This window comes from Oreochromis niloticus, linkage group LG6 (assembly GCF_001858045.2).
Source record: "Oreochromis niloticus isolate F11D_XX linkage group LG6, O_niloticus_UMD_NMBU, whole genome shotgun sequence".
NCBI lineage: Eukaryota > Metazoa > Chordata > Actinopteri > Cichliformes > Cichlidae > Oreochromis > Oreochromis niloticus.
In genome coordinates, this window is record NC_031971.2 from 28,616,772 (window position 1) to 28,640,323 (window position 23,552).

The 23,552-nt window shown below is 38.3% G+C and overlaps 2 protein-coding genes across 4 annotated transcripts in view; one reads left to right on the forward strand and one right to left on the reverse strand.

Annotated features, from left to right (window-relative positions):
* Nucleotides 1-11,069, forward strand: part of LOC100700691 (phosphatidylinositol transfer protein cytoplasmic 1) — a 71,813-nt gene extending 60,744 nt beyond the window's left edge. Inside the window, exons 5-10 of one of the 3 annotated variants that reach the window (XM_019359709.2) lie at nt 1,015-1,086; nt 4,784-4,879; nt 5,381-5,536; nt 6,048-6,111; nt 7,225-7,364; nt 7,776-7,830. In XM_019359709.2, coding sequence (XP_019215254.1) covers nt 1,015-1,086; nt 4,784-4,879; nt 5,381-5,536; nt 6,048-6,111; nt 7,225-7,364; nt 7,776-7,781 — 534 coding nt within the window. In that variant the 3' untranslated portion in view covers nt 7,782-7,830. Of the gene's footprint in view, nt 1-1,014; nt 1,087-4,783; nt 4,880-5,380; nt 5,537-6,047; nt 6,112-7,224; nt 7,365-7,775 lie in introns of all 3 variants that reach the window. The other 2 variants (XM_019359707.2, XM_019359708.2) reach the window with 2 other exon arrangements.
* Nucleotides 11,070-12,608: 1,539 nt separating this feature from the next.
* LOC100700958 (von Willebrand factor A domain-containing protein 7) lies at nt 12,609-22,584 on the reverse strand. Its single transcript, XM_003458322.5, has 18 exons — nt 22,205-22,584; nt 21,530-21,752; nt 20,841-21,033; nt 20,254-20,339; nt 20,045-20,138; nt 19,769-19,897; nt 19,482-19,668; nt 18,476-18,645; nt 18,128-18,240; nt 17,770-17,886; nt 17,277-17,480; nt 17,057-17,192; nt 16,609-16,761; nt 16,385-16,477; nt 15,974-16,083; nt 15,339-15,503; nt 14,762-15,085; nt 12,609-13,695 (listed from the first exon to the last, which is right to left on the reverse strand). Exons 2-18 carry the CDS (start codon nt 21,722-21,724, stop codon nt 13,180-13,182), a joined length of 2,985 nt encoding a protein of 994 aa, XP_003458370.2. The 5' UTR covers nt 21,725-21,752; nt 22,205-22,584; the 3' UTR covers nt 12,609-13,179.
* Nucleotides 22,585-23,552: the final 968 nt, after the last annotated feature.

Consider the following 23,552-nt stretch of genomic DNA (forward strand, 5'->3'; position numbering starts at 1 on the left):
TTTTCTGGAGTTAACAAAAATTTCAGCACTTTTAGTAGCAATTTATTACATAGTTTCACTCGTGCAGTCTGGTCCACTCGAGATCAAAGTGAGCTGTATGCGGCCCACAGTGTAAAATGACTTTGACATCTCTGCTGTAAATTGTGTCCGCTCGTCTTTCGTTTCAAACATCTGACTGCTTGTTACATGTCAAATGGTACAAAAATGCCAAAATTTACATATTAAAGAATTTTCCATTTACTGATTATGCAGTCTTCTGCTGTATGCAGCGTAGCCGCAGTACGGTGGTGGCAGCTCTGTCAGAAGGGTTTGTTAGTCTCTGCAATGATCAAAACAACTTACATAGCAACCACACACACAAACACACACACACACGCTTAAGTTTTCTCCAATAATCAGAGCTGCCTGTGTGACCCATGATTAACCCTGATACATCATTTAAAACATATGAATGTGATTGGGCTTAGCTATAGGGCTTCTGTTATGCAGAGGGAGAAATGTCAGTAGCGTGAGTCACGACGTTTTTGGGTGTGGGGATAAGCGGGGAAAGAGGACAGTGTTGTGACAGCGAAGGAATGCTCGATATTGTCTATGTTCATGTGTGGGAGCATACTGTGCTTATGTATGAGTCAGTGCAAATACACCCATGCAAAATTAGTTTTTAAGCAGGCTTGCAAAATTGTCTTGGTTTTTGTCACTTTTGACAAGGAGATTTAAGTACTGCGCTGTCACAGCTCATTTTAAACTATACAGTGATAAACATACAGATGGAGAAAAAAACCTTTGCAACTCAGACACTGTGCTCATAAAAGCACTTTGAGAGGTGTTACAGCAAGGCATGTATGAATAAGTTAGCCTTATGAAGAACAGACTTCATAAGCTCGTTGCTTCTATTTTTGCTCAGCTTTGGAATGCAGAAGAATAATAAAAGCAACACCGCTTCTGTTACGGACATTAGTTGATTAATTTGTCTTTACAAGTGGTTAAGCATCTTTTTTCTTTCTTAATCCACAGTGCTCGTTCCTGCCCAAGTTTTCCATCCACATAGAGACAAAATATGAGGACAACAAAGGATGCAATGACAATGTAAGTATACGGTGTGCACGTGTGATAGGCGCTTTGAACTGTGGTTTGGGTGTTTCCTCTTAGTCACATGCTGAGTGGAACACTGTATAGTATGACTGCTCTGTACATCTGCAGTCTGTTGCGTGAATGTCTCTGCAGGCAGATGGACGCCTCCTGTGTTCCTCCTCCAGATGGTCTAAAGGCAAATAGTTTTCCATGCTGCAGAGATTTTAAAGTGTTTTTGAGGCAAACTTGTGAGTTTGGGCTATACAAGTTATATTGATTTGACCTCATGATGTGTTATTAGTAATGGCCTTGTGTTCCATTAGTTCTGGGCTTTCTGTTCTAATATAAAACCGTAGCATATGCACTTCGGTGACCCATAAGCAGCGCAATGGAACAAAGTAGAAAATGAAGCTTTTAGTTTGATCTTTATCGTGAAATGCACTGTTTGTGGTTTCCCAGCGAACACCCATACAGCTAATGTCAGCCCATATGCCCAGTCAGTTAATCAGGCAGGCTCTCACTCCCACGCAAATCTCTCAGCTTAATGTAACACTGCTGACTGTTTGCTCTCTTTCTCATAGAGAAATATGTAAAGCAAGATAACCCTGTCTAAGATAAAATAGCACATAATGTAGGTATGGTAAAAAAAAAACAAGATCTCTACAAAGGCTACATGAGTAAAATTATCCAGGCAGAACTGGCAGCAAAAAATCTTTCTGTGCAATCCCATCATGTAATAATGCCAACAATGCATGAGCCTTAAGAGTCTGCCAAAAAACGGCTCCACTTGTTGGACACCTAATTTCATTTGGGTTGTTGGAATTGCTAACTCTCTGTATTCCCATTTATACGGGTATTAGTCATCAAATGAAAGGCTGCCAACGCTCAGACATTAGGAAAAAGGAATCGTGGAGTGGTGTGCCACATACAGATAGTTTTAAATGCATTGTGGTTACTGGTAAACAGGTTAAGATCACTGAGTTTTAAAATGATGTGTGATTTTTGTGATGTATAGGTAGAAAATGGTTCCTAGTGCTTCAAGTGCTTTGTTTGTGTCTGAAACACACCACACTTGTACCCTTAAAGCAGGAAGACGAAAATGACCAGACTGTCAGTGCTCATTGAACATGCATGAAACGTTAGACTGATGCTTGCTTCATCTGACAAGACAAAGCGATAGACCAAAGAGTTTTTAAATGAAATTTAAAGAGCAGAAATCGCCTTCAGCAAATGCACTTTGTGGATGAAAACAAAGAGAAATCACAGTTGTGTCGGATAAATATCTGGTTTCAATTTGAAATGCCTGTGGACACACACACAGACACACACAGAGATTTAGCACAGATTTAGTAATGGAATAATACAGCTTTGCTACTTTGTATAACATCTTTAAGGCAAGTAAACAAGAGGCTTTGCATTTTTTATGACAAACAGTAACCAGTCTGAGTTATGTATGTTTTTATAAAGGATGCTGTGAAATGATAAGAATGCAGCTGTGTGTGTGTGGGTTTTTTTTAAGACTTCAACAAACTTTCTGAAGAGTTGTCCCCCATAGTCCAGGGGTGGGGGAACTCCAGCAGGTTTTAGATGTGTCCTTGATCCAACACAGCTGATTTAAATGGCTAAATGACTTCCTCAACATGTCTTGTAGTTCTCCAGAGGTCTGGTAATGAACTAATCATTTGATTCAGGTGTGTTGACCCAGGGTGAGATTTAAAACCTGCAGGACACCGGCCGTCGAGGCCTGGAGTTCCCCACCTCCGCCATTCTTACGACATAACTTGCATTTGTCCACTCGGCTTGTTGTTGATAAACTAAGCTGTAAAACATAGTGAAAGAGAGAAAGGCCAACTGCATGAATATGAAGGAAGCATGAATGGAAACAAAAAAGGAAAAGCAAGGAATCTTGAAAGTTAGGAGGACAGGAAATGAGTAGGTGTGCCTGGACAGAATGGACTCTTTGAATTGAGGGTGTGGTAAAAGAAAATGCATGAGAAGTGTATTCACACAGGGAAGCTGTAACCATAATAAGATCATGGAAAAAAAAAAGATACAGATATGATTAAATTAGAGCTGAGCTTAAGGAATGTAGACTTTGGGATTGCCCAAGTTACAACACATCTTATAACAAATGAAACATGCTCATGTCTCATAAAGTCTCATGAAAAATAGAATACAGCTGTGGTTAATGTTAGGCAGAAAGTAGCAGTGTCTTTGCCATTGGACAGGATGACAGAGAAAGTGTAAGGCCATAAGTAGAGCTATGGCTTTATTACTGTTTATATTTACTGTTTGTCGTCATCTCTTACGTAGCCCCTCTTTCTGTACTACATATACATTCAGCAATTGTGCTAATAATTTTTTAGCCACTGAAAATGGGAGACTATACATTTAAAAAGGTTTTACTTCCTAAACCGTTAATGTAATGTGTTTGTAAAATCCAGGGAATTAAACCTGAGAGCCTGCGCTTCAATCACATCTTAATGATTTGAAAATCCACCCTTGTACTTGATGGATAAGGCTTGTGCTATTACCATTATTAATATTATCAAAACAATCCAATAAAAATAGGTCTGTAGGTTGTCAGTCATTCAGGTCACAGGAGTCTTGAGTCCTTGAGCTGAATGCGTTTGGACTTTTTATGTTCGTGAAGTTGTTTCTCTCATCCAAGTCATTGATGACTCTCAGGACCACGCCCGAGTTGATACATGAGAGTCTTCATCAGCTTATAGAACTAAGTGAAGAGGTGAAAAGTCTTCATTTAATACCATTTGTTAGTCTATCTAGAAATGTTATTATCTCATAGCTAAATACATAGACCAAGTCTATTAGAGTATGTTTGATTATTTCTTATCTTATCTTTATATTGAAATGGTCTCTTAAGAGTTTTAGGTGCTGGTGCTGCATCAGTATCGTTAAAAAAATATTCAGCATCAAGTGAAAAAAGCAAAAACATTCCATTCATTCATTACTGCAGATGTTTGTTTATATTTTGCAGAGTGACAAAGTGCAGATATTTTTCCTTTTTCTCATCTGTTGACCCAAATCAATTTCCTGTCACTTCTTTTATCACTTTTCCTCTCAGTCATTATCAGAACAGCTTGAGAGCGTAATTGTAACCTTAGAATTATTTAAGTGCCACAGTGTCTAGTTTGTGATGTATCACGGTGTTGCTGCTGTAGTAGAAAGGACTATTTCTAGAGGTCTGGTCTGTAAAATCAAATCAAACAACTTATTATTTATCAAGCTTTTGATTTTTTTTACACATTTTAATCTTGCAGCAAGATGCTCACAAGCTCTGACTGTAGAAGAACTGATAAATCGACAAGTAGACGCATGCATAAATTGCACTGTATTATGAAATTGTAACACTAACTGCAACATAACCGTCCCTTTATTCAACATGAGAAATAATGACCGATAGCAATAAGAAAGCAACACAGAGAATGAAGGAGGGCCGATGACTTCTCAACATTTGATACAGTTATTTGAGTCAGCACTGGCAGTGCTGCAATAAAAACATGGGAGAGAGCGCCCTCTACTGGTTATTTAGACAATAACATGTGGTTCGAGTGATGAGGCTTTAGAGTGATAAGGTACAAGTCAAGCAGTGTTAAGAGGAAGATTGTATTCCAACTCTTGCACTGACCAGTAAGTACATTTCTGAGATGTATTTATGTGACGACGGCAAATCTACCTCGTCTGTTTTCAGATCTTTGACACTGAGCTGAAGGACCAGGAGAGGGAAGTTTGCTTCATCGACATCGCCTACGATGAGATCCCGGAGCGCTACTATAAAGAGTCTGAGGTGAGCTTGTGTAGGTGTGTGTGTGTGTGTGAAGGCTGTTAGCTAATAGGAGTTAACGCCACTGGAGAGGTCTAAACACACTGGTGGAAACAGTAGTAAAAACAGTGTAATTTAGATGACAGTACAGTACTATTAAATCACTTCTAATGGAAAGGTTCTTCTGTTTCTAGATGGAAAATAGGAATACATTTTATTTTATTTTTATCTGTTCAGTTGTATAAATTATGTGGACTGGAGAGCTGCACTTACCCTCAAATGACTCTTCCATCTCACACATTTTTATCTGGCATTTAAAAGCCTTCAGTATCAGAATTTACAGTGAAATGAAGGTTTTCATAGCTGTTTAATCAAAGCCTGAGATTTTTCAAGGACAAGGGTTAATGTGAAAAGGTGTTATATACTGGCATTCAGTTCGAAGTTTTGATTATTTCCCAAGTCCGTTGCAGACACAGTGTCAGTTTGGGTTACAGTGTCACATGTGTGATCACTCTACAATTGCAGGACTTACGATATTTCAAGTCTGAGAAGACGTCACGAGGGATTCTTCAGGAGGGCTGGAGGGACACGCAGGATCCCATCATGTGCTCATACAAACTCGTCACAGTAAAGTTTGAGGTGTGGGGTCTGCAGACACGAGTTGAGCAGTTTGTACACAAGGTGAGACGTCAGCCGTGAGATCAGTGTAGTTTAACTTTCTCAAACCTTTTAATGGTTTTAAACTTGTAGTACTTCGACTGTATGTTTAATGCTGTCCTGCTTTCCTTTTTATTACAAAAAATGCCATTAAAAAAATCCAACTCCCACTGTTGCTGTTATTCCCAATACCATTCACTCTTAAAATAGTTTGCTAAAATAAACATAAAAAAGGATTATTAATAATGTTTTTGTATATACGTTTGAAAAAATGAAGATGGACATACAAGTCTTAACAAAATGCATATTTCAAAGAAGACCACTTGTTTCTGTTCTACTTTATTGGATGAAGTAAATTGCCATAGTAATAACTGAAACATACATGAATGTTTGCAACTTATCACAGCACATGTTTATCTTATGGTTGGTAAATGGATTGAATATTAACAAACTGTAAGCGTGGCTATTTATATTATTTATGTGTTAGTTTATAAGGTTTTTCTGGACTTCAGACCATCTTTGGATTTTCTTACAGGTGGTTAGGGATGTGCTGCTGCTGGGACACAGGCAGGCTTTTGCCTGGGTGGATGAGTGGATAGGTAGGTCACTGCTGAACTTATGTCATTGAAATATTTAGTTTACTTGTCTAAGTAATAGTGCACAGTGCTACATGCAGTGGTAGCACAGCCATAGTTTAACAAATGTTTGCATTTGACACGTTCTTGTACTTTGCATTGTAGATCACTGTAGTTTACTTACTGCCTCATTCATTGCCATGCATGAACAGTCATTCGGCCTTCAGCTAACCCGGCCACTGCTAGTCCTGTTTATTCTCTTACAGCATGGAGCCTCTTCTCACCACTAACCCACTAATAATAAGCACTTTTTGAGCATGGTCAAAGTTTGTTTCAACTGAGACCTGCACAATAGAAATATATTTAAACCGCATTATTTCATGTTTCATAATGGAGACATTCATATGTACCAGTTGATGCAACAAAAAAAAGTAAAGAGTAGAAACAGTATTCGCAAACGTATTCTAAAACTGAAACAAAGTATCAGCAAAATAAAATGCGTGCAATGCATCTGACTGGCTGGTTGTAATTAAGTAAAGGAATAGGTGGTAATTTATTCCTTGGTGACGAGTGTGGTCCTTACTGAAACATGAAAGCTACCTTTGTCTGTTTCTGTCAGTTTTGTGGTTGTGCAAGAAGCAGCTCTGTTTGCTCGTATAAGTGGCTGCAGCACATTAACTGTAGGGCGTATAGATGAGCCCATTGTCTTTGCCCTGAAACATTCCCCTTCTCTATAACCACTAACCTTAAAACCATAGCAGCCTGCACTTTTTTAATACTCCTAAAACCTGTTCACTGTGGAATGACTTCTTTTTTTTGTGCCTGTGGAATTGGTTTTGCAGGTGTTTCTTTTATGCTTGCAATGATCCAGCCTCTTCATGCTTTTCCTTTGTCTTGAAACATCCTTGACCTTATCAGTCCTTTCCTCTTTGTGTGCCTCGGATTTGTTTGGTTTTATCTCGCAAACTCTTTGGGTCTTGGGAAGCTGGCAGCTTAACCTCTAAAGCTTTCACTTCGAAAAAAGCCTGCCTTTGCCACCTAACGCTCTCGCTCCCCCACCTGTCTCTCAATTGGAGCACGTTGTAGAAGAGTTACCAACATTTCGACCCTCGTTCCACCCCTCCCCCCTTCTTCCAGATATGACTTTGGATGATGTGCGGGATTACGAGAGAAAAATGCATGAGAAAACCAACATTAAAGTTTGCCATGAACAGCAAGAGCATTCCACAACAAACGCATCTTCACTGGATGACATAGAGATCCATGACAAAGCAAGCGTATGTGTCTTTTTCATTGTTTTTTTTACTCCATTGCTCCTCTTTTCTTATATTTAAACTGATGATGACTTTCCTCTGAAGGGTTCACAGCTGACTTTACATGTTCTCATGGATCTACTTATTCTGAGTCAAACTATTCACTCACAAAGCCAAAAAACGAAATTTAATTTGAACTAACAGTTATGATTCCAAAAAAATGGTTCCTAAAAAATTCATGTTATCCATGTTTTTTTTGTAAATATGTGGTTTGTTTTGTGTTTTAGTCTTTTACTGACCATTTACCATTTTCTAGGTATGCCTGTGGCTGTGTTAACACATTCCAGCTTAATGTTTCTACATTTTATACAAAGGCTTAAAAATTGTATCCACCTTTCTGTCACTGGTCTTAATAAAAAAAAATTTCTGATCCAGACATGACGATGGATGAGGTGAGAGAGTTTGAGCGCGCCATCCAGGAGGCCACGAACCAGAAGATTGGGATGTTTCCCCCATCGATCTCTATCAGCGAGACACCCCTGTCCTCCTGTGCCCTCACTGGCCCTGCCAGCGCCCCCTCCACACCCATGTGCACCGATGCGCCTGAGTCACTCTCTGTCCCCAAGGACCGACCCCGCAAAAAGTCTGCCCCAGAAACCCTGACCCTTCCTGACCCAGCTCCGAGCGACGTCCCCCAGGGCTCAACCTTAAGTCCATTACCCACTTCAAACCACCTCCAACCATCCACACCGCCCTCTAATTCTGAGCTTGCTGAAGTGGAGGACCAGTAGAAGAACTTGGAATCTCTTTCCCTACCCCTTATTTTACTTATTCCCAGTACCTGTTGTCTTATGTGCCCAAATGAGACTAGCCTAACCTCCAAACACCAGTGCCCAAGACAGTCAAGTTCCTTAGCCATATCCAATGAATTGCCATAATCCTGGAAAAAACAACAATCACTCTAGAAGCCTCATCAGTGTCATTGATACGATCCAGGGCAGCTGTAGGCTAAGCCACTGTGACGTGGCAGGCTTCTTCTTCCTGTGACTCTAACCAGCCACATTTAATCTTAACAACCTCCAACGGTCTTTAATTAAAGCAAAGATCATCAGATTTTTTTTAATTTTTTTTTTTACCTCTTCTGAATAAATTCCCGGCATTGTTTCCTTAGTATTTATCGTCAACCAGAAAGGCTGGCTATGAACTGTCGAACTTTGAATAGTTGCCTTAACACCACAGAGCCATTGGTGTTTAATAGTTTTGACAACATGTGCAAATGAATGAATTTTCAGTCTGTAAAATGGCCGTCGTGTATACAATTAGAAATGTAATCACTGACATGCACTAGAGTAGCACAGTAGATGTAATTTGTTAGAAAAACATACATTGAAATGAAAAGACAGCCGAGAACCCTCATAAAAGATGCTCCCGTTTCTTGAGCCGTCCAAATTAGTCGTTGGATCAGACTCTGCCCATTCCTTTGTTTTCCAAACTCCATTAATATAAGTGATGCAATAGCAGTACAATCATAGAGTATACACCTCAGGTCTCCCCAACTCTATCTGGCACGCACTCCAAATGCAGGGATTGTACTGTGTGTTTCTCTCCCTGGTTATTGCCAAACACGTGTATTTTGTACCTCCGCAGACATAATACAGTAACTATTGTACTATACTAGTCTACCTAACCCTTGGAAATGTTTACACATCAGAAACCTTGGAGCATTTGCATCTTAGCAGTCATGTTCAGAATAAGCTGTTGTTATTACTGCATTTGTCATTTTAACGTGACAGTTGCAGTGTTGAAAGGTATTACTGCATATATCTTACTGAAGTTGACTGAGAGCTCAGTACAACAAAAGTACTTCATTACAACCAAGTCAAGTGTTGCCTGAAACTAATGCTGGACATCACATGTGACATAAATGTGATCCTTTTTGATCAAATCAGCGAATCACTTTTACGTCACATGCAGGAACAAGGCCATTTTTGAGGAGGTTTTTCTTTTTGTTTTGTGCATAGTGGAGGTAGTAGTAACTCAGTGTTTGATTGGAGGAGAAGGGCACGTGCGTCAAGCTGACTTGAGTATGTGCCTCATTCGGTGCAAAGTATTTGCAGAAGTGCTTACTTTTTTGTCTCACCAGTGTTGGCAGAAAACAGTTTTAAAACACAAGTGTCATTTGTAGTGAGCCATTATCTGTGACTTGTACCACTTAGTCACCATCCAAAACTGACAGGACAACAATTTGTCCTGTGAAGGAAAAAAAATAATGGTATTAATCAAAGACAGGTTTTTATAAATGCTGCATGGATTGTTCACACCATATATTATATGAAGTAGATGGATATAATGTAAATGGATTGATTTGATATATTTGGTGATTGAACCACGTAGGAATAACGAATGCTTACATTTGAAGTCTGTACTAATTTTGTAAAATATAACATCCAAATTTGAAGTGAAATGTAAGCATGTCCAGAGAATATACTCTGTAGGCCTATAAACTCTTTGAACTCAGTGCCTCTGCATGCAGAATTAAATCATTACCTACATGTGTGTAAACCAAACTCTTATATTTAAGCAACAGACACACAAAATGCCGTTGCATTCTTCTTTCCCGGCTTTTCTGGCTCAAATGCTGCATTTAAGACTAAAAATGGGATAAAACATCACATAAAGTAGCTGAATTACAACATATTCAGATCAAATTCATCATATCAAATGACACCACCAGATATTCAAGTAACAGGGCTAACTTGTTATGTTTTAGTAAACAAAATTATTTGTTCTTTCCTCCCTCCTTAAGCGATGACTAACCTACAGCGCAATGCATTTTGCACTTTCCAGTCTTTGACACCTTATTTGACAATGAAGGAATGTGTTACATTACTGTCTTGCTGGGTTTGTTGGACCAAAGTCCCATAATACAGCATATTAACTTCAGAGAGAGAAGGTCAAAGAGAAGATCCTCGATGGTCTTGTCATACAATATTGTTAATATTTTGTACAGTTTCTCACTTGCTTTTGTTAAAAAACAGAAAAAAAACTGTAGCCATTTATCTGTAACTGTAGCTTTTGTCTTTGCCTTCTGAGGATACAAATGCTATATTCTGGTTATTGGCCCTTTGTTGATCTGTTATGTATAGCTTATACATACTTACAACTCTGGTATTGACCACCTCTCTTGTCAGGAACAAAGAGATCCAGGGACATGTTCGATCTACCATGGGCTATTAATAAAATGCAAAACATCCAACTGTGTAACATTAAGCTCTGCTCTGTTTAAAAGAGTAACACATTAGGTATTGTAAATACTGTTGTTAATGAGTAATATAGTAGATTTCTTATATTGAACCTGTTCAAAGTTTCATTACTGATGTGACATGAATGTGCTTACAGATTTAAAGCAGACAAAGAGGGTTACTCTTTTGTGTTTGTGTGATTAGGATGGCATTTTCACAGACATGGATTCAAATGTCTGTTTTATTCTAGATCTAGGCTTAATATGTGTCTAATCAATGAAGCTGTCATCTATTGAGCATACTGAATTTGGTTATGTTTACTTTTCTCAGTTAAGTATCAAAGTTCCTCATCGTAGTGGTGCACGTTTGACTCCGGTTGCTTTTGATGACCCTGCGGGGCAATATTATTTTCCAAGTTGTACAACAAAATGAAGCGTTTCTTTTTAGTGGTGTGGCTGCTTTGATGTTTACTCGCCATGTTTATTGAGGGTTGATTGGCTCTTCTGTTTTCTTTTATCTAGTAAACCTGCTGTACTTTGATTTAGTGATGATGTATTGTTCAGAGAAAAATGTTTTTAAAAATGAGTTTATCACCATTTCTTTTGTCGAGAGGACCAAGCATTTCCTCCTCCCCTCTTCCTGATGCAGTTTGCATTCGGCCAGGCTGTCGTGCTGTCTCCTGATATTTGGGACCTGTGTCACAAAGCAGAGTCATGGAGTTGTTTGGGATCTGTCACTGAGTAAAAGCACAGCTCAGTGTACTGCAGTATGTGTCGATACGTTTCTGGCTCATCAAACTTTCTTCGTTAATCGTGCTTTGCGACACAGGCCCCAGGAGTGCCATTCTTGTTTAGCTGCTGGAAGTTGCTCTTAGTTCTTCCACTTATACTGTTATTGCATTTGTTATATTTTTATTGCAGTTCAAGGTTAATTTGGTTGGTTGTTGTAATTATGACTTTACTTTTTTCTGAAATAAACTTTATTAGCTATTACAAATGTGTATCCATTCTTTTTTTAGTAGGCCCAAATAATCACCCCTACACCACTGTGCTTGACATTTTGTCTGAAGTGTTTGTCCTGACATGTTGTTGTTAGTTTCTGACAAATCTTGTGGTGTGCATGATGAGTAGTGACAAGACAAGTGGCAGTTAACACACACCTGTATGCTCCAGATGGGTAAACTACTAAAACCTCTGCTCTTCATTTAGGTGCTCACACTCGCTGATGAGCAGTTAATCAGATGCATTTGACTGACATTACAGTTGAAAGTTGAACACTTTCTTTTTCACATGACTCCATTTATGTATATTTATACATTACTTATGATGTTCATTTTAAGTAGATGTAAAAAAACCCCACACTTGTACTTTTAAAAATCATCAATAAAAGCAGCAATTACTCAGCAGTATGTTAGCGTAAGATTGTTGTTAGTGTAATAGTGTAATCATACTGTTCAACTTTATTGGTGCATTGTTGAATAACCAAAATATTGCAGAGTACTTTCAAAAGAAAAAAACTGTAATTGTAAAATGACCTCCAGCTGAGTAATAATAACTACATTATTAATATGCTTTGGAATCCAAATATAGAGGCAAAGTTAAACCACTCAAAAATAATTTAGCACACTTCTAACATATTAAATCATGGTGTCTTTTTTTCTTGGTGCTACAGTGAGAATCCAGATGCTTTCCCTGGTTTGTCACTGGAACTTTTTCCTGTGCTTTAGTCCAGTTGCCAGGTAGTTCCTAGAAAAACTAACCTCTACAAGAAAGATTTCTATTTTAAGGAATTAACTGTTTCTGGAAAACTGCAAAAAGGTTTATCCAGTCAATATGGTACACTGAAGCTGTGAGAAATAATGAGTTCACATCTGTTCGTGTTTTCAATGTAAGTAAAATATAAAATAATTCTCCAGTAATGACTGCAGTAACACCATTATAATCTGTAACCTCTTTAATAATGAGACAATTAACTGATACTTGTAAATTGATTAAAATCACATTTATTTACATTTTAATTACAGTGAATATTTTTTTATATGTATGTGTTCTTATATATATAATGTTTTATTTCAGTAGGTTGTTACAAATCTTCAGTGGTAACACACAAAGAAAGGGATGTCTGGATTGGTGACTTCTCAGAGATAAGAAAGAGATACCAGTAGCAGGTATGAAAAGGAAGTAATGGCTGTTTACATGATACTGTGGAATGAAAAAGCAGCTTTCAAAACTAAGAAATTGCTCCGTTAAGTGGACAGGTTGAAAAGAATTTGATACTGTATTTCCACCTATGCAAAGACTGTCTGTAGAAATATAAGAGAGAACATTAAGGCTGATTTTATGTAGTGGAATCACTTTATAATCTTGTTTACTACATAATAATTTATTCTGGAAAATTAACAGGCCAAAAAGTTGATGTATTTAAAGTGTTTACAATTTGAACACAAAAATATGCCTGGGTAATAGAAGTTCTTAGTATTAAAAGATACTTTTCTCAGTGTGTTGCTTCACAGCCAGTTCAGCTCAACAATCAAAGATGGGTCACTTGGCTCATATGTCACAGATTACAAATACACTGCAATTTCCATTTGTTCTCTTTTACTTCAAAAGTACAGAGAACACAACAGTGAGCCAAATAATGGCTGATATGTTCAAAGTTTGCCCTCCAGTGGACGTTGTGTGAACTGCAGATGTAGTTGAGGCAGTTGTTGTAGTCCCAACAGTCGTTGTAGTTGCAGGGGTAGTTGTAGTTGCAGGGGTAGTTGTAGTTACGGGGGTAGGTGTCGTAGGAGGAGGTGTGGTAAACACTCTAGCCTGTCCCACACATGTCCCCACATTTCCTACACTATCTACAGCAGTCAGCTCTACGATCGGTGAGCAGCAGGAGGCAGTGTAGGTAACCAGCGTAATATTCTCACCCCCTGCTTCAACCACTGTGCTCATATTCAGAGTACCATTCCCTTGGCGGATGGTTACACTCTCAATGCCAGTTCCATTGATGCCATCAGTGAAATTGGCGATGAACTCCCACTGGGAGGAAGCACAAAGCAATGAAGTAGAATCACAGGTTGATGTGTTGACTACCTGGCAAACTGGATGGATTACATCTGTCACCTGGAGACAGAAATATAGAAAGGATGAAAAGCACTAGATTAGGTATGGGTCACAACAGTTTTTAAAGATAAAAAGAAAAGAACAATAATTCAATTTGTATGTCAGTGTCAGTTCTTGTTAAGTCTCTGTCTTGCAATCGTGCTGAAAACGCTCACATTTCGGCATTTAGTTCTTCATCTCACTCTTGATTGTTTGCAATTGTTTGTTTATCCACCGGTTCCACATTCACCTAATCATTCTTTGATTGTTAATATCCTCAGTTCTTCCTTTGTCATTTTTGTGATGTGTTTCTCATGTGTCTTTCTTATAAATAAGAAAGACTCATGAGTCTGCATTTGGGTCCTTGTCTAGCAACCCGTGACAAACAATTTTAACATCAATAATACAGAAGAGAAGTATGATACATAAAGCCTTACTGTAACTGCCAAAGAACAATATCAAATCTAATAGCATCTTTAAACTCATGGACTGAACATACACACACCCACAACCACTAGCACTTTATCACTATCACAATTATCCTAACTGCACTACTGTATAGTTCTGTGTGAATATCATTCTGTACATATGATAATTTTTCAATCCTACAACTGTTTATAACTTGCATAGTTCACATTTCTGTATAACTGTATATCTCAGATTTCTGTATAGTTTTTATTTCATATTTATATCCTGTTCATAGCCTGTACATAGCTTGTACTCACTACAGCCTGTACATACTTATAGTTATAGAATATTCATAACATACTTCACACCGTGTACATTATAACATACCATAATAGACCCATTTCTGTAATATACTTACACATCTATACTATTGCTAATATATATTGTAATATATCTATATCGCGGCTAAAGCACTTCTGGATGGATGCAAACTGCATTTCGTTGCCCTGTACCTGTGCATGTGCAATGACAATAAAGTTGAATTCTATTCTATTCTATCTTTAATTTGAAATAAAAATTACAAAAATATGTATTTCTTTTTGATATATTATGTATGTGAGCATTAATTATTACAAAATTAAGAATAATGTTGAAAAATATTATAACCATTGCCACTTACCTTAGCAGTCACAGAAAACCTGAGAACTACATAGTTGATGTCGGTGGCAGCGGCGTTTTCTGCCTCAATAGTGAGGGTCACGTCTGTTCCTGATGCAGCACTGGATGGCGCCGTTAGGGTCACGGTGCCATTGGCTTTACCTCCACTGCCTGCTACAGTAGTAACACTGCTGGGTGAAGTGGACGTGTAACTGCGGTCATTGCTGACTCGCACTGTAAATGTCTCAGTTGCAGAGTCAGTTATAACTCCATCAGTAGTTGCAGCGACTGTGAAGGGGATGGAGATAGTGGTGCCCGGCTCGATGTTGGTATTATTGGCTTGGGCCTGGACAAGAAGAGAGAGAGAGAGAGAGAGGAGCAGGGGAATGATTTTTTTTCTTTTTAAAGGTTGTTGACAATAATATGTTGATGCATAATGACATGACTTCACACTGAAAGAAGCACAGTAGGAATGTATGCTGTTTATGATTATAGACTTATTTAAGTATGTGGCTATTAAAAAGCTTTAAAAAAAATCTTTCAGTTTACTTATGGTGAGGTTAAGGATTCTTCGGAAAGCACACATTAACAGTTCTCACAGTGACAGAGATGCTGGAGGTCTTGATCTGTGTGGATGCTTGTCTCTGGAAGCTGCTTGAAGTGGACCTGGAAGTGGAGCTGCTGTCCTCTCCTTTCAGGATAAGCACAAATTCACCTGCTGGGATTCCACTAAAGGTCACCAGGAAATCGCTGCTTCCTAATGACTGCATGGGACAAGAAGGAGCAACGTGCATTGTTACCAGATCAACAGTAACTAAACAATAAAAACATCTTTACTGCAGGGAAGGGCAGGTGCGAGGGCTATTTGTGGATGTTGCAGCAGGACATTCATGTATTTAAGGTTTGAAAATTAGCTGCCATGAAATAGTGTGGCAAAAATAGCTGCCTTCATTTAATTAAAATTTAAACTTCTGCTGTATAAATTCACACAATGTTAATTAAGCTCTGAAATGCCAAGAATATCTCTGTACTATGTAGTAATATTATAATTTAAAATAAATGCTTCTTCAGTTCACTGAGGTTTATGCACAGCTCGTGATTTCTATTGGACCAATGCAACACTATCGTTTTTTCTTTTTCAGTCATTGTGTTGTAGATTTGCTGGTGACACTTGGGATTAATGCATGACCCCAACTTTCACTAAGCCTTATCTGTCAGATAGATAGCCTCACACCTGCAATGATCCTTTGACCTCTGTTGGACCTGAGTTGTCAAAAAGTGTGACTTCAGTGACCTTTACTGTTTCACTTCCTGTCACAGTGACCAAGATGCTGGCATTACCACCTAAAAGAGAGGTGAAGAGAGAAAGGTAACTAAATGAGTATCAGTATTACATGGCCTTAAAGCGAAACACAATCTGCACAAATAAAAAAGGTAAGCTGTAGGACAGAATAGTTAAGGTTGAACTTTACTGACTATAACATGATGTAACATAAACTTTTGGGACACAGAGTAACACATTTTTCAAGACAAATGATTGTTGATTGAAAGATGACTCTGTGGACAATGTAGAAAATTTGTCTACCACAAAAAGAACTTTTCAACTATAAAAATGAACAAACAGTCACCATAAAAGTAGCCTGACCTGAGATAAGACGTCCTTCTTTTACACTAAAGTCCCCATGGGCTCCCTCATGCTCTTCGACAAGGTTATAAATGAAGTTCACGGAACTTTGACCTGATACACAAAATAGATCAGAAGGTCTGGAATATGTAAGTCCAATAGTAGAAACAGACCTAGTAAATACATTATTTTCTAAAACATTCCATGTAACTCAGAGCCTAAAAATCAGCTTTCATAATACTGACCTGTAACCTTAACTAAGTAGGGGTTGTTTGAGCTAACACTGAGTTGCCATAGGCCCGTTTCATTATCAGTGTTGAGGCTTAAACGACGCAAGTTTCCTGTTGTGGTGAAGGATGCCAAAGGACCACTGGACTGACTGGAAGTCTGAGATACACCTGGAGAAGAGGGACAAACAGTTATAAAGGCGTTTTCAACATGACTGTGTAAGAAGTAAAAGTTTAATAAAACAAATGCATCAAATAGAGCCTTAGAATTAAAAGCCTGAACCATGAAATAATTGTCAGAAAACGTGTTTCGTGAACCTTCTCATTAAATTAAAAATAAATAAATAATATGTATATTTATATAGATATAATATAATAATATACTATATATATTCAATTTGCATATATGAATTTACATTTCTATCATATTTGCTACAGAGTAAACAGACGTTTTTGATGACAAAACCTGTGGAGCTGGTGAGGTTGAAGGTGAGAGGTGAGTCTCCTGTGATGTAAGCTGTTATATTCTGTAATGAGCCATCAACAGTAAAATTAAAATTGTCAGGCCTTCCAGGATTTCTTGATGCCTGAAAAACTGTCACCTAAGAGAAGAAGGAGAAACGCATCACATTTACTCACACCGTGTGATCTTCAGTCAGATATGATTCTCTTGGTCGATGTCTTACCACAGCGCTGGCTGATGAGTCTACTATAACACTGGTAGCCAGAGAGAGTTCTGACTTGGTGACCTGAATGGCCTGACCTCCAGAAGCTTCAGCTAGGTCTTGGTATAACTGCACAGCAGATCGACTCATTACACGTGGAGCCACATTTTGAGATGTTCTGCGGCGTCGTCGACCTGCTGCACTGCCTGTGAGCATGAAAGTAACCTGCAAGCATGAGGAAAAAAATCGTAAACGTTCTATTGACTATCAAAGACCACAAGCCTAAGTGTGAATGGAAAACATTTATTGATAATGAAGATGAAAAACGAATGATAATCAATGAGCCAGGCCAGAGGCAGCAGCTTTCAGGCCTGACAGCCTTGACAGACGATGAAAGACATGAAAAGGAAAGGAGGGTGGAGCACAGAAAAAAACACACATACAGGTGTGTGGGGCACATAGTCATTTATAAAGAGAGAGATAAGAGCAAGGATGGTACAAAGTTAACTCTTACCTGAGATTTTGTGCTCTCTATAAGAGCAATAATGGTGTTTTTCAGATAGGTGTCTTTAGCTGGAGCATCAGTGAAGAGAAAAATCTCAGAGAAGGGTGGAGCTGCCGTCAGTGCAAGCTTCAGTATTATATGTATGAAAGACAGGACAAAGTATCAACAATTAATAATTAATAATAAAAATAAAAAATACACTCTGTGTGAAAAGTGGGATTTCTGGCCACCTCAACAACACGTGTTTAATAATAAAAGGTCATTTTGATAATACTGTGTCTATACTTTACAATTTTTTTTCTCCCAAATAAAATACGATGTTTTTAAACTTTTGTGTAAAGTAGAAAACAGTCCATTGTGTTGTCACCTGCAGTCCAGACAAGGCCATTTCTGGGATATCTCCTCCTCCTTCCGCAGTCAAACTGTTCATCTGTCCTTTGAAGACGTCTGCATTAGATGTCATAACTATCGGTCCAAAATCTGCACATAGAATACATAACATTAAAAAAAAGTTCAAAGTGATGCATTTGCTCTGTTAAAGATTTGCTACAAACACAGCTGCTATTATATTCTCATTCATATGGAAGACTAAAAAACAAAGAAAATTAACTCCCAATTTAAGTCTATAATAATGTGATAATTATTATACAAGATTATTTTCAAACAACATCTTTTCTACGTAATAAAGCACAAATTCAGCCTGTAAATGATCTACCTGGGTCATTGAAAGGTACCAATATATAACCAGAGGGTTCCTGTCCTGTTCCCCTTTTTCTGTCAATGATCTCAAAAGAAACCCTCTTTGCTTCATCAATGTCATCACTCATACTTCCTGTTGTGTCTATGACAAAACACAACACAGGAGACTGGGAGAGGCCCATCAGTCTGTAGAAACAAACATGAGAAAAAAAAAACAAATTACATATTTTCATATTAAAAAAGGGATTTCTTTGAAACTATGAGTTCGTTGATGCCTAATTCATTGGCAGGAAAAAAAATACACTCATCAGCCACTTTATTAGGAACAACTGTTGTTAACACAACTATCTAACTATCAGGTCACATTGCATGAACCCCATGTATTTAGGCATGTGAACGTGTCCAAGATGATCTTAAGTTTTAACCAAGCATCAGAAAAGGAGAGGAAGGTGATTTAAGTGAGTTAGAACGTGGCTCGGTTGTTGATGCCAGACAAGTTGGTCTGAGTGCATCAGAAAACTGCTGATCGACTTTGATTTTGCCACATAACCATCTCCAGTGTTTACGGAGATGGTAATATCCAGTGAGCTGCAGTTCTCTGGGTAAAAATGTCTTGTTGATGTCAGAGGTTACAAGAGACCAGTGACCAGAGTGCTTTAGGTGAATAAGAAGGAAATAAACACTCATCATGTAGAAGACCATCTCTGAATGCACAACACCTCTAATCTTGAAGTAGGCTATCTACAGCAACAGAGGACCACAGCGTCTGACACTCCTCTGTCAGCTAAGATTGAAGCTAATATAGAGGCCACTAGAAACTGGTCAGAAACTGTGGCAGTCTACAACATCTGTATTTGATCTGTATCAGAAAAATATAGCTCCATGCACAGAAATACCTCCGCCTGATCAATTCAATAAAAAGCAGGAGGCACAGGCTTTAGTGGGGTTTTTTTATCCTGTGCTTTAGCTCCATTTTCCCCACATTTGTTTCCTCTTGTGTGACACTTGAGAGCTAGCTTTACCTCATGAAGTTTGTGTCTCCAGCCGCTAATCTGACATCCTCCAGAAGCTCCATGGTGGCATGAATAGCCAGATTAGCTGCTTCATTGTGACGGAAGCCATGACTAGAATCAAGTGTATCCTTATTGATCCCGCCCACTGGATCCCTCCTGCTTGTGCGATCAGCAGATCCACCGTGACTGCATTTACCTTCGAACAGGGATAACATTTTATCATATTATCAAGAGATATTGAAAACATACAAAGACTTTATCATAATACATCAAAAGACATGATTTCTTCAAGTTACCTGTGGGTTTTGATGAGAAGATTAGGTTAAAGTATCCTGTAGTCAGAAGTCCCTGGTCCAGCACATCAGGCAGAATGTTGTTAGTACAGTTCTCTCCTACACAACTTCTGCAAGTTGGAGTATTTCGTCCTGCAGAAATATCAAATAACAAAGAAAAAAAATATTGACTTATATTTTAAACATAAACATTACAAATACTACTGCAAGTTTAATCTAGATCATATTTAAACTGCAATTCTCATCTCTAAACACAGACAGTGGGTGGAGGGCGCCTACCTGCCAGGTTCTTAAGAGGTTGGTCAGGTCTGATCAGAGCACTGTATGGAGTTTTATTTCCCAGCTCTACCCAGTTACTGTGGCTGTAGAAGTCCTTGATATACAGAAAATGAAACAAATTAAGAATATCACATTTGCATTTTGATTTAATTATACTGTGCTGTCATATAACATTCTTAACAAATTACTAGTAAATTAAGTATCAGTACCTGTAGAGTGTGACAGATTTGCCCTAGAGTCAACCTCCCTCTGAAATAGTTTTCTATCTTAGCATGGGCCTTCACCGCAGATGCACCTTATTATTAAAATACAACAGATTAGATACAAGCTGCAATAGTGTAGCCTGCACTGCAAAACCTGAACTACAACATTACATCACCAGTCTTTATCCACTCAAAGCAGAGTGTTACAGTGTGTGTGTGAATGTTGAAGCTGTTATTCTGCAAGATTTCTGTTTGAATTTGGCAGTTCCAACTGACAAACAAGTCTTGTTTGTTGAGTGCTGAAGTAATCTGTTACATCACTTTCCTTCCCTAGATATAGAACTTTCAAGTATGTAAGACTTTTGTGGGAATTGCTACAAACCTTGTTGAAATTAATGAGAAATGTTACAAAAATTCTTTCTAGATTTCTGTTTTTGTTCTTTTGATTTTCTGTTATTTACCAAACCCTAATTTTAAACACTTTTTTCATTAGGCTGTTGAATTCTATAGATCTGTATTCACAAGAGTTAGGTAAACATAGTATAACATTATTATGTTAATTGTTAAATTATTATTGACAAGCTTTGAGGTACCTTCAGTGATGATATCCCTTCCTCCCTGGAAGGTCTCATCGTCAAAATGGCGCGCTGCACTCAGCAGAAAAATCACATCCACCGCTGCATTGCTGAGGTACATAGAAGCAATGGCAGTTTCAAACTTGATGGTGGATGCATCTGTAGACAAACAGGCCTTTTGCACCTTGCCAGCTGACAAGTTGTTATCAATCTGGAGACAACAAATTTGTATATTACAACTCCTTAAATATGTTACTCTCATGTTAACCAAAATTGGTACTAACTATTGCACTAAAGGTAAGAGTAGTCTTATCTCATCATCAGCAATTATGACCAGCAAAGTAGTTTGTGCGTAATAGTAGTAATAAAGTGCAGGTCCCACTGGTGACACCACTAATTTGGGTCAGAGGCCACTGGCAGCAGTGTGGCCTCTGTTGATTGGACATACTTGAGCACAATCCAACAGGATCTTTCTTATTATGTATGCAGATGGATGTATCAAAGTGACACCAACATGAATAGTAGGACATGAGGTTTTATAGCACAACACTGAACTGTAAGAAGAAGAACGTAATTCATGTTGTGGCTGACTGATATATTTCTCCACTCAACAACATTAGAATGAGAATAACGTACATTCTTTAAGTAGTGTTAAACACTAAGCAAAGCACAGATGGATCACTGTTCTTGCTGTGTTTCTAACTCACAATCAGATTGAAGTCCAGTCCTTTAGAAGCAGCAATATCTCGGCAGACCTCTGCTGTCTTTCGAAGGACTGCTATACGTGTGATTTCACGGTGGGTGAAAGAATTTGAGTTGAAGAGTGGTTTAAAGCTATGAATCAGACCTGGGAGGGAGAGGACCAGCACCACCAGAAGCATGACTGACTGCTTGGTAGTCATAGTTGAGCAGGAGGGCAGGATGGTAATGCTGAAAGAAAAAGAAATCCTGATGGAAACTGCCCGTGAATGTTTACACCATTCTCATCAATGGTCATGACAATTTGAAAAGAATCAACCATTTGGGACAAAAAGAATATGATCAAGCACAGAAACTGTATTTGCAGTTAATGTAAAGCAGTGCAACTATTACACAGTAAAAGTAAGTGGAAATAATCATGTTTGATATTTTATTAAACAGATTAACGCTATTAACAACAGCACTACATCATATGATAATTTGATAGTGGACGTCATATTTTACTTAGATTTGAAAAGGATTGATACAAATGCATTGGTCATTTACTTCCATTCCTTAATATTGAAAATAATATAGAAAAAACAAATTAGATACTAGGAAAAAAAACAGATGGTACAACATATGTTTAACATGCCAAAATAATTCTATGATACACTATAGAAAGCTTTGACTGTTCATCTTACCTGTGTGAACTGTTCTTAGGTCGTACTTAGGTAGTTTTGTCGGATTCAGTCTTTAGCACTTCTTCAGTGTGAGACTTTGTTTACTCAAGTAGATTATAGTCTAGACAGATGTGTTTTCTGTTTCAACTCTAGGCTGTATCTGAGTGTGCTTTGTGTGTGTGTGTGTGTGTGTTCTCAATGATTCCTCTTATATTTGTGCCTCCCTTAAGCTGATGAATTCCAAAGAACACACACACAAACTCGTTTTCTTTGTCATCTGTGCATCTTTGTGTGACATCAAGGGTATGAGTATGTGTGTAACAAAATGACACATACGGGCTGCTAATCTGTCACTTATCTAAAACCTAGATAAGGAATCTAAGAATCCCATGAATCTATGAATACTATTTTCAGTTAAAGCAGAGGTTCCCAAAGTGTGGGGCCCGCCCCCTAGGAGGGGCGCAGAGCCATTGCAGGGGGGGCGCGGTATGAAAAGAAAAAAAAAAAGAAGAGCGCTTGGACACTGTGGACAGGTTTTTGACGGGGCTCCCACACAAACGCAAAGCAGGAGATGAAGCATCGCCAAATATGTTTCCAAACCAACTTCCTTCCAAGCCAAAGACTAGAAAATATGGTGAAGCATATCTTCCCTTTGGCTTCACCTGCACAAGTGCCAAGGTAGGTCTCCCCTGCAAATAGTTTTCCCTGCATCGGGAGCACGCGCTGGGCTCTCCAAATCATGGACAAACAGTATCCAACAATGTTCATTTTTAGTTGACAAACACTTCTTGTAATAAGTGCTCCTGACATTTTGGACATGTTAGCTCTTTATGCAGTAAAGTTACAGTGGGATACAAATAATATCAGGCTGATCCTGCCGTAATTTGTTCCCCCCGGTTCAAATCACGGACGAACAGTATCCCACAGCTGTTTTTGTTTTTGAACCCATTTTGCACAGAGAGGCATTTTTTAAAAATGTATTGACAGCAATGTTGAATATTATTACACAGGAAAAAAACAACTACACGTAAAATAATTACACCGTGATGCCTCTGCCTTTCTAAATGGAGGGACAGTAACTGCGTGCGTATTTGTAAGCGTGTAAAACCTGAAGATAGATTAACAGTAACAGTATTTTGTCTCTATCTGCCATTCTGCAATTCATCTCATGTAAACAATAACGTGGCGCACAGCGTGACGTGAAAAGAGGCACATACCTTTGTCGTTGCGTGACGAACTCTGTATTCCTCGTTCACACATAAACTTAAAAAAGGAGTTTTAAGTTAGACGCATAGAAACAGCTGCGTTTTCAAAAATACCCATGTAGGTGTGGACGTAGCGTAAAGGAGTTAGTAGTATATTTTATTAC

Bases quoted from the DNA above. Each gene is read 5' to 3' on its own strand.
- LOC100700958 (XM_003458322.5), bottom strand. From the start codon at position 21,724: ATGACTACCAAGCAGTCAGTCATGCTTCTGGTGGTGCTGGTCCTCTCC. The intron at 21,034-21,529 runs GTGAGTTAGAAA...TGTTGTCTCCAG, and splicing joins GACTGGACTTCAATCTGATT to ATTGATAACAACTTGTCAGC. The intron at 16,478-16,608 runs GTCAGTATTATG...TTTGTGTATCAG, and splicing joins CTACTTAGTTAAGGTTACAG to GTCAAAGTTCCGTGAACTTC.